Source organism: Cydia pomonella, chromosome 1 (genome assembly GCF_033807575.1).
Source record: "Cydia pomonella isolate Wapato2018A chromosome 1, ilCydPomo1, whole genome shotgun sequence".
Classification (NCBI taxonomy): domain Eukaryota; kingdom Metazoa; phylum Arthropoda; class Insecta; order Lepidoptera; family Tortricidae; genus Cydia; species Cydia pomonella.
In genome coordinates, this window is record NC_084703.1 from 5,855,793 (window position 1) to 5,867,821 (window position 12,029).

The 12,029-nt window shown below is 35.9% G+C and overlaps 1 protein-coding gene across 3 annotated transcripts in view; it reads left to right on the top strand.

Moving 5' to 3' along the window:
* The window catches only part of LOC133521769 (disco-interacting protein 2), a 122,400-nt gene that overhangs the window by 4,594 nt on the left and 105,777 nt on the right, over positions 1–12,029 (top strand). For all 3 annotated transcript variants that reach the window (XM_061856869.1, XM_061856951.1, XM_061857025.1), the window contains exon 2: positions 11,013–11,084. In XM_061856869.1, the coding sequence (XP_061712853.1) occupies positions 11,013–11,084 (72 nt within the window). The remainder of the gene's footprint in view (positions 1–11,012; positions 11,085–12,029) is intronic.

The window sequence follows — 12,029 nt, forward strand, 5'->3', positions numbered from 1 at the left end:
CGATACAAGTGCAGAAAATAGGAAATCTGCAACGAGTGGTGATAAAGTAAAACACGACCGAAGGGAGTGTTTTAAATCGACACGAGTTGCGAATTACCTATTCGCACATGTATCGTACAACGTTTTACAGTACATATGGCTCCTTAAAGTTTCGACATATGCACGGAAAGTAGCACCATTTGTACTGTAAATATATTTACACGACCTTACTGTTACTGTCTCAGAGGCGTGTAAATATATTTTTGGAACATTGGCTTGTAAAGATGTTTGTGAACTCAACTCGATTTAATCCTTCCTAAGAGGGCCTGTGAAAAGTCCAGCCAGTGACATGTTAATTAAATGATACGAGCTTATGGACGCCTCCTGTTCCTTTGTCTGGCGCTAACAGCAATCTCAGTAATAATACCCTTTAAAGGAATTTTTCGAATAAACTTTAGTAGGAAGACGTTAAGACTTATTTTTGTTCGACCGTGACACTAAAACAATTGACTGGACAATTTAGCATCCGGACAACAAGTGTAATAATAGCGTAAGAAGTCAAACAATGCAATATAATCTCTCTATCTATTATTCTCATAGATAGATAGAGATATAGATTAGATAGATTTATTTATTTCATAATACAGATTACATTATAAATTGCAGGCATGTCAATCTACAAGAATTCATATTATGATCGTCAAAACAGATATACAAAAACATAATCAATAAAATATCAATTCAAAAATTAAATAATTACAGGATACTAGTATTTTAAAATAATGTCAAGATAGTATCTCCTGTAGAGGATCGTCAAAATCTATATACATCGGTCATAGATTCATTAACATAATACAACGGTCTATCCAACAAAAAATCTCTCAATCGGCGTTTGAATGTCTGATCACACAGTTCACTTCTTATGTCGGCTGGAAGTCGTTCATAATATGTAGGTCCTATCACACGAGGATTTTTTTGAGCTAAGGCGGGGAACTACGATATATTTGCATATGACATAGTTTTGTGTCTTATGAATGAACTTGCTTGTTCGTTATTTAAATTAAAAGGTTAGGTGACTTCCTTTTTTCATCTTACGGGAATTACCCACTTATTTCGTTGTTCTTATTTCCATTTTGCTATTAGACATCTGTAGAATTTGCATAGAAGTCACTATTTTTGTTAATGTCACCTTTTTTTTTAAAACAATCAATGTTTACTGCAAACCTATGACATCTCACACATCATGCCATGCCAGAGGCTTAACGAAACTTCAGCATAAAAAAATAAAAATTGTTTCGGACATACAACTGCCGTACCATTTGGGTCGCGCTGAAACTAGTGTGAGTAGTGTCTTACCGAACTTTCAGCAGGTTTCGACATAAAAAAACGTTTCGACTAAAGATCGGTCTCGGCTGATACTAGAACAAAACTGAACCGCCCGGGTTTGGTCGGACAACACGCTGGCGGACAGAGCAGGAGCTCATCAGCTCATCACAGTCACCATATTTTATTAAAATATGACCAAAATATATGAGCTATAACAGCTAGTTTATAAAATTTAATTTCGCATTTCTGAGATATAGTAAAATGCGAGAGTTGAATACTGGAAATAAAATAACGATACGAATAAAGTTTAATGAAATGATAGTGCGGTTTGTGCAACGGTACGAGGGGATATTTTCACTTAACGATCACTTCAATGGTTACAATTGTAAATAGTTACGTTACGAGTATTATTAGGGAAAATCAAATTGAATTTAGTACAAATTCTTGGAAACGTTGTTATGGTGTAAACTATATCAAGTTATATATCGCAAAATCTAAAAAGCCGGTAAAGTTAGAGTATGGTAATTTAATTGAAAGGCAGCAGAGGCCAATAATATAACATTACTTTGAGTTTACCGGTAGTAATTGCCTAACTTTCTAACTTAATATTGGAACCGGACTATGTTATTTTGTATAAGACTACTCATGCTTTCGTTATGTTGCCACCACACTTGATACATTCATAGATCGCCAAAATCATACCCTCTTTGCCATAGTTGAGTAAAAATAACGCAGTAGCATCGTTATTCCCTTCCAACAGACCCCTCATATTGTGTCAATGGGTTAATACTCAATTAGGACACGCCGGCACCAGGGGACCATGCTATTTTATGATGATAAATAAACTAGTCTATTCAGCCTTCTACCAACCGTCGCACTAGTTGATGGTTTTGTATTATTATGAATACTTTGAAATGTAGCATATAATTGTTTACTTGTACCCCTACTCGCTCGTATGTATAAAATGACCGCTGCGTACTAACGAGTACTTGCCTTGACAATAATGTACACAACACTTCAAAGTCGTTTAGAAGGTGGTATAAAAAATAAGTAAACTTAGATATTTAGTGATTTTATCTGGTTTCACACGATATCTTTAACATGCATAAATATGACGTTAAACTCGTTCAAATTACTAAATATGTGTACAAAAAGCGAGAGCTTAAATAACGAATAAAATAAAATATTTAAAAATATGTCTTAAATAACCAAGCGGGTTCTACTTTTAATAATAAACAAATTTTATATTCAGTGACAATGAAATTGCGCAATAATGTGGAAATACGATAACTCTTAATTAATTACTGCGAATATGAAATTATCCATAACTCTGCGAATGAAATGCCTTTGAAATGCCCGTCATTGTTGCGAAGCGCACTCGTATTCAATGTTCCGGGAACATTGTTTTCGGAATTGCAATAATGCAGAAATCAGTCGTTTTCGATATTCGGTCAAAATCGGCACCTAATTTTTCACGTCGCGTCACAGTATCTTTAGTCCGTCATTTGTAAACATAGGTATTTTTGTTTTCGTCAGATATCAAGGAGATTTGTCTTAGGACTCTTAGGCCACGAATGCTCAATAAAAGTTATAGGGGGAAATGCTTGGAACACAATTCTTGACCTCGTAACTTTGAACGAGTTAGGAGGTGAACATATCAAAAGTCCCCGGCCGTAGCCCTTGAGCCCGGGGTAGAGGGGGGTTTGAAGGTCCCATTTTGTGGTTTTTAGATTATATCTCGAAAACTATGCGACGTAGCGACATGGCCACTTATACAAAATGAAAGTTGATTAAAATTGTTTCAAGTTAAATTGAGTCAAGTTCTTCGATATCTTGTATATTTTTCGAGATATCCTCTCTTGAAAGTTTATTTTAGGACTCTCGATATTTGAAGTAAACGTACGTGTGTGACGCTGACGAATTAAAGGTTAAAGTCGTAACCAACGACATGTAATGGCTTATACAAGAAGTGTAGTGTTTAAAAACATCGATAAAACCTTTTTAACTGAGATTTAACTACAAAATTGTAACGACTAATCTTGAATAAACTTATGAAAAATCCGTCGTCAACTGGGTTGACACTGTTGCCAGTGATTCCATTATACATATATTATGTCACTTGTTGAAATCAACGATTAAACGTGTTTACACTTTTGCACTTTACTCCTTTGCAATAAGGCGGAAAATGAAAACATAACTTTGACGTTCACCGTATATCGAACAAAGCATCAACACAACTCTCATTTCGCGACAGATATATTTTTTATCACGATCGGTGTTGCTATTGTTTACTTTTTGTTTACCCGTACTTGACTTTTTAGTGACATTTTCTATTATTTTCTGGTGAACCAACATTGTGAACGTTTAACACTTATCACGTAGTGTCAAACATAAACATTTTTAACAAATTTCATATCGTTTAATCATGTCTACTACTTTTAGATGTATTGAAAGAACTTTTCTCAAACACACGTGGAAATATTGTTATTACTTTCGTAATAGTAGGCTTCCAAACATTGTGTGCTGCGAACATTGCGAGGCGTGCCGGCAATAGATTATCGTAGGCGTATGCTGGCCTAGGCCAGCAAAGTTACTTTGACTGCGTCGTACAATAAAACGAAAGGAGAGGAGAGAGGAGAGAGATGGCCGTTTCTCCATACAATCGTAGTTCCCATTTTCCTCCCTGGATATGACATTATGGAAAATATTTTTATATAATTTGATGTATATTAACCATAGTTATGCCCATACGTTTGACTTACTTCGATTTTTTGATTATTGTAAAAATTAGGAGCGAAAATCAGATTCCATACTATTTCAATGCTCGTAAATCTAATAATAATTAAAAATTGATATACAACAAATTGTGTCAAAATACTTTCAATAATGTGAATATCCAGAGAAGACCTGGTTTGTATGAAAAGGCGATTTCGAACGGGTCTTCCACTTTCGTCTTAAAGTTTAGGTTGGCTATTATTTTTTGAGAGAAGCACCTTTTTTTTTTTTTATATGGTAGAGGAGGCAAACGAGCAGACGGATCACCTGATGGTAAGCGATTACCGCCGCCCATGGACACCTGCAACATCAGAGGGGTTGTAAGTGCGTTGCCGGCCTTTGAGATGAGAGTACGCTCTTTTCTTGAAGGTTTCGGCGGGAATACATAAATGTAATATTATAATTTCAGAGAACTGCCAATTTTTTGGAAAATTTACGCAACACAGTTCACATTCACATAAGTGTCTAAGTGATTTTAAACATATGTAGGCTAATGTAGCGCTAGCTGTCGAACACTATGAGTACAAGAGAACTGACGTCATATAATTATATATGTAATATGACATGGCAGTCAAAAATCAGCACCGTGTGTGCTCGTTATCAATGTTTATCACGATTTATCCCGCCAGCATAATCGCAATTAATTTTATATCAAATGCATATAAACGAAAATAAATGCTGTGCTTATAAATAATAAATAAATAAAATAAATAAATATTATAGGACATTATTACACAAATTGACTAAGTCCCACAGTAAGCTCAATAAGGCTTGTGTTGTAGGTACCTAGACAACGATATATATAATATATTATAATTATAAATACTTAAATACATATAAACACCCATGACTTTGACGACCGGTTTGGCCTAGTAGGTAGTGACCCTGCCTACGAAGCTGATGGTCCCGGGTTCAAATCCTGGTAAGGGCATGTATTCGTGTGATGAGCATGGATATTTGTTCCTGAGTCATGGGTGTTTTCTATGTATTTAAGTATTTATAAATATTTATATATATTATATATATCGTTGTCTAAGTACCCTCAACACAAGCCTTATTGAGCTTACCGTGGGACTTAGTCAATTTGTGTAATAATGTCCTATAATATTTGTTAAAAAAAAATGACTCAGAAACAAATATCCGTGTTCATCACACAAATATATGCTCTTACCAGGATTTGAACCCGGGACCATCAGCTTCGTAGGCAGGGTCACTACCCACTAGGCCAGACCGGTCGTCAAATGCAATTAGATTTCACTGATTATTTTGTTTATGCATGATATTATGATAAGAATAGTTATACCTACTTTGAAAATTATTATTCGGTTACGGGTGGAGACAAAATCCTAGTTTACGATCCTAAAACTCAAGTTCCTATAAAACATGACATCACCATATACAAAAAAATACCTAGACCTCTCGTTGTAAAAACTTCTGAACTTGTCGGTAGCTGGCGATTCGAGTCTCGTTTGAAATTAATTGTAAGATATTTAATTATACATTTAATAAGACAACCACGAGACGCATCACTAATTTTATTATTTAACACCCTAAATCATTTTGTGTGTATCTTAACAGCACACGTTTCACGATAAAATTTATTTTACGAGACCATGTCTTCTTCTTCTTTCTCCGGCCTTATCCCATGTTCAGTTGGGGTCGGCTCTCCTAATCGCTTTTCGCCAGCTTGTTCTATTCTGGGTCGTCATTGGATCTTTTATTTTTACGAGACCATGTAGTAAAATTAAATCAAATTCCACAAAAATAATAATTCGGACAAAATTTGACGTTTCTTGAGAACTGAGGGCCTACCGCGAAAAACGAAAACTGAAATTTACTTTTCTGTATCTATCACTCGCATATGCGGGATCGATCAAGAGGCAGATAACTTAATTTCGATTTTCGTTTTTCGTAGTAGGGCATCGAGAGTAGGGTATATATGTCTTTGCATTTATCGGTCTCATTGTTTAGAGTTTGAAATGAGCATTTTTTCTTTTTAGATCAATTTGAAAACCAATATAAATATTTGTTAGAAATTAGAAAATGGAAATATGAAAAAGTTCAGTTTTGACTGCCAGAAAGCTGTAAACATACCAGTTAATGCTATATCTTGTGTAAGTGGAATGCACATGAAAGACAAATATGTCAAACTTGCTAAGCTTCTGAGATGTGATCAAGTGCAGGTTTTAGACACCTATGTCACAGCAACACAGCATCCTCTGGGTCTGTATTACTGTACTGCTTTGTTGGCAAAGAAGATAAGACAAGGAGACCTGCTAGTATCTAGTAATCCAGAGGCAGCCTTCCTTTGGCTGTAGTGACTGCAGCCCTCTGGTCCCCGTTTCCAGAGTTTGGCAAGCTCTTAGAAGCCTACTTCCATAGGTTATGCCGATACTTGGTGCCAATGTCTTTACCTCAAAAGGAAGGACAAACAGACAAAGATTTCTACCAGTCTAAAGGCTACGCATACAATGATGGTGTAGTAGAAACCCACGATAATGCGATAACGATAATTGCCAACAATTTCCATTTCCGTATACCCGTACATCATAAATTTTGACCAAATTACACAGCCGCATTTTCAGATTATATCATTTTTATTTTCGGAGACGGTGGGCTTGACTTTTCTTGAACGTTTGCCGATGCCCATATCTTCAAGATATTTTTAAACGGTTTTACTGCCACATTTGAATGTTCTCGTGACCTCTCTGTAAGATTTTGTGACTCAGATGGCCGTCATTTATTTTAGTCGATCTCTCTCAGAATTCTGGCTAATGCTGGAATGTTTCCCTGAAACAGGCTTTCCAGCGGTAGGTTTTGTAAAGAAAAAGGATGCAAAAATATTATAAGCAGAGCTTCAGCTCTAACCCGTTTCCACAAAATGATCCACTATCTTTGCTTTTTTGACGACCGGTCTGGCCTAGTGGGTAGTGACCCTGCCTATGAAGCCGATGGTCCCGGGTTCGAATCCTTGTAAGGGCATTTATTTGTGTGATACACAGACATTTGTTCCTGAGTCATGGGTGTTTTCTATGTATATGAGTGTGTATTTACATAGTACAAGCTTTGTTGCTTAGTTTGGGGCAAAATATAAATATATTTTTTAAATTAGTACTGAAGAAATTAGGTACATACATTTTCGCGTCGTTGTTCTTCTCGGCTGACCATAATCCAATGCCCATGAAACCAGATTCATTGACAGATATACATATGTAGACTTTAAATTGGCAGCTAGGTACAATTTCAGTTTATATTTTTTTTTACTTTTTACATGTTTAACATCAAAACTTTGTCCAGATTTGATTCCGCATGCGTTATGTATGCATCCTATTTCCTCTGTAGACCTATGCAAGTGTTCATTGATACCATGTTTGAATGATGGATATAAAAAAAAAACCATTTATCATTTAAATCTTTTATCATTTTTCATTTAGTTACCACCTTGGATTACCTACTATAAATTGTTAATGAAAAATGTTTTATTTATATTCAAAATATTATAATATTCAAAGAAAAATTAAATGTCATGGTGGTCAAAAAATATGTGGACCAACCCCGAAACCACGAAAATTTTTTTTACCGTTAATCAGTGGGCACGTGACAGGCATGGTGACAAATGATAAAAAGCCGACCATCTTAGCCCTACTGATGCTGTTTTGATAATAAACAAATCTTGTAAAATTGATCTAATGGACGCTTGATATTGGTCCGGTCTGTCATTGCCTTTTAGTTCGTGTAGCAGCTGTAATGTCCAGTCAAGGTATGGTTGGACCGGACCGATACAGTGTTATGAGTACGATGCTTAATTTTTATATACATAATCCTTATTTCATTTAGTCGTTATGTTGTATCTTCTTGCTGTATAACTTTTTCCTATTTACCCATTTGTTCACTCTATGTATTTCTTCTTTTTGTCTGTTACTTTTCGTGATTCCGCTCACTTGATGGTCCCAACGGAAGATCAGCGCTGGAAGCTACCAGCAACATGCTGAGAAGAGGAGATTTCGCGGCACTTTATACTTTCTATGTTTTTGTTATATTATTGAATTTGTCTTGTTTGTGTTTACGAATAAATAATTCTTATTCTAATTTTTATGAGTGGTGAACAAACTGGTGGCTAGTGATACTAAAATACATAATAAATGTTGTAATAATTGCTATATAGCCAAGTAACAAGTCTCAATAATTGGTTCGGCCAGTTTTTGTCTACTAGATATTAATCAACTACAGGTTTCGACAAGGTCACAATGTGTCGAACATACAATACATGTACATGTAGTCAAGTTGATAAAAAACAGGGTGGATAAATAAGAAGTATTCACTTTGTTTTTAAATCTTAACTTTTTTGAATAGCCTGTTTGAGTGTCCCACTGCTGGGTAAAGGCCTCTCCCATTGATTTCCACGTTTCCTGACTTGGTGTTTCCTCCGGCCAGTTGTTCAGGAGGCTGTCCAGGTCATCACGCCATCTCCGCTTGGGGCTGCCCCGTCCACGTCCCTCTACCGGCATCCACTTGGTGGCTATGTTAGCCCACCTCTCCGGATGGATGCGGCAGACTTGACCGGCCCAGTCCCATTTTAGCCTAGTGGTTTTCTTAAACTATATTAAGGGTAAAAAAAGTCAAATGTTTTTTCATATATATATTATTCAGGGTTGGCGATTATATATGGTAGATAATTCAGCCAAATGTCTACCTCTAGCAGTAAGCATTTTTTTTATTCATATGTTTGTGTTGTTTTAAACACGTATTCGTATGCTCGATTAATTTCGAAAAACAGTGACAGTGATTGGTATTGGCACACAAATTCGCCAAAATTTTGCAGCATTTCTGTGGTGCTATCTAAAATTACGTGTCTATACTAACTAACTGATGACATTTAACCGGGCATCCTACACAAATTTACTAATTTAACGCCGAAAATGTGCGAAAATATGCTCAAAATTGCGATGATAAGGATCACATTTGCCTGCTGTTAGTGGTGGATATTTGTCAGACATTATGTTCTGCATGTATTTGCCAACCATGATTAATATATTTTTCAAACAATACTTAATAAATAATTGTTGAACTAATCATAGTTAAAATTCAAAAACAAAATGTATACTTCTTATTTGCCCCCCCCTCCCCCCATTTTCATTTGTGTTTTTAGTAGTCACACTACTATAAATATATCAATTGTAAACTGAAATGACATATAATAGATGTAAATAAAATGTCGTCTGTTTTCGTTTATAATTTGAACTAATATTGACCAGTAGTTACACCTCATTAGTAATAAATGGATGCAGAAAACTATTATATGATAGAAATAAAAACCGGCCAAGAGCATGCAGGGCCATGCTCAGTGTAGGGTTCCGTTCCGTAGTTACCCGTCCGTCGCAATTGTGGCATCGTCAGCGCTTTGAATTGGGGCTATTATAAGTATAATGTACACAGTACCTATCTAATGATACCCTACACTCAAGGGTTGAAACGAAAAAAAAACCATCCCTACTTTACAGGTTGATCACAGAAGCTGCTGGCACAATTAGAATGAACGAAAGTTTCGTTGTACACCATTGTTGTTTTATTGTATTTTGTTGTATTGTTTCATTGTTGTATTCTTGCGTATGAGTTATACCTGTATTCCATTCGTGCCAGCTCTTTTGACGCGACTTGTACGTGTAGGGGAGATACCCAAAATTTTTTTTAGTTTATTTTACCATGTTGTCGGCTTGATTGATCTTTACACACATGCTAAATTGCAGCATTCTAGCATTAATGACCTCAGACAGACGGGCATGGCGAAACTTTAAGGGTTCCTAGTTGACTACCGAACCCTAATAAAGGCGACCATTATTGTTTTAGGTATTAGATACATATATACTTACGCACTTTTGCCCGCGACTTCGTACTAATGACGTGATACGATTCTGTTTTTTCTATACTCATATTTTTTCATCTAAATGAGTTTCGCAATTATAATATTAGTAGTTGAATATATTTCAGCTATCCGAAAATTTTACAGGACAAAATAAATGCTAATTTGTTTTGGTGAAGATTAATACTACACTTAAACAGAGTGTACATCGTACAAACAAGTTTCTATGCAGGGGGGTCCGTTATCTCTGCAGCATGTACATTGGGTGGGACGACGTTAATAGAACTACATAGTCAGGCCTACTTATTTCCTCTTTCACCCTTGTTTTTCTTTGTTAAAGTCCGCCTTTAAGCTTGCACAAGAGCAACTACGGAGTGTAACAAAAAAGGCAAACAAGATTTCCTTCGGAGTATTTCTCAAAAGAAATGGCTATGAAGTAATAAACGATGTTCAATAAAATTGAACGTTTCGAAGTGGAAACAAAGTGTTAGCAAAAATAGATAAAATAAGCCTGGGCTTTCAGCCTTTTCTTAACAATAAGGAGCAAAGTGCTTAAGCATGAAAACAGCGTATTATTTGACTATAAGATGCATTGGCTTATCGAAAACGGGGTAAAAAGTATAAAATATAAAATATCTACTAAATCCATTCACACTTTGACAACACTTAGGCTGCATTCCCACTTCGGCGTAACGACACGACAGGGCGATTACCGTTCTAAATGTGAACACCTCAGTTTAAATGTACAAGCAAGTTGCGTAATAATGCCCTATATATTTAAGCCACGACGTCGCACGACTATCTGTAGTTCTACATAGTTAAATTTAATTTTATTTGTATTTATTCATTGGTTTGCCAAACTTATTCTAATCAATGAAATTGAACGGGTTGTTCCAAATTAACTATTTTTATACACTGCTGCATATTCAGTATGTCGAGTGGACTCAGTCATTGAAACCATAAATTAAATTAGTCCACATAACAAATGTTTAGAAACCAGCTATTGTGCCAATCATTGACCCAATTCCTCCAGGATAAACGACGTCGTTGCTAAACTAATCAATGTTCACAGGTGACATCACACAAAAAGGCTATGAGAAGAAACGGACGCGGCTACTCGCGCCCTACCAGCAGCAGCCTCAAGGTATGTCGGGCTACACTGCGAAATCCTATTTATATCTGAGGAAATACGCCATGACTACGATAACTGAAAATTACTTCGCAATGGTAACAACATAGAACGATTAGGGTCTTCAAGTCTGGGGCTTACTGATCGTTTGTAATTTTTATCGTGGCGTATTTTCTAGAGTATTTTGTATATGTCATAACTAACATCGCCTAATACTAATTGAAGAAAGTCGCTACTCAGAATGCTTGGAGGTAGGCTAGGTGGCTATCGAGATGTTTAGGGAGTTTTTTCTGAGCCAGTACTTGAAAATCCATGTAACACCATATCGAAATGCATTGTTTGAAATGCCAACTCTTGTCTAACCTAACTCGGCACTGAATTAGAAGTTATAAGGTGTAAGTATATAAGTGCCACAATAAACTTAATATATTAATAGAGGTTACACAAAAATAATTGTTTATGGTGAAACTCCACACACACTATCATTGCAAAGTCTGTTAAGAGTTATCTTGGTCCGACTCTAAACTCTAGTAACAACATTTATGTTAATATATGACTACAATATGTATTTTTAAACTGACCATGTCATGTCAATAATGCGAGTGCGCTATGCGAGTGATTTTGTATTGCATGCCACTGTATAAAAGAGGAGAGGTAATGTAAAAATAAATATAATGCAAACTATATCTCCGAGCATTCTGAGGACGCGTACAATACACGTGCTATAGGTCCTTTGGGTTTGATAAAATATACAGTACAAGGTATTTTTGATCTTTCTTGAGCTGCTGGAATTATTTCTTACTGTCACCACTTTAGTCTTAATACGATGTTTATATTTTACTTAAACCGCAAGGATCTATAACATCTCAGTTACCCATCGGTCTGCGTTTGTCATTCGATCGATTCTCGCTTGTCCCTATCGTTATAGACAGCGATAACTGAGCGACAAGTGGGAACACT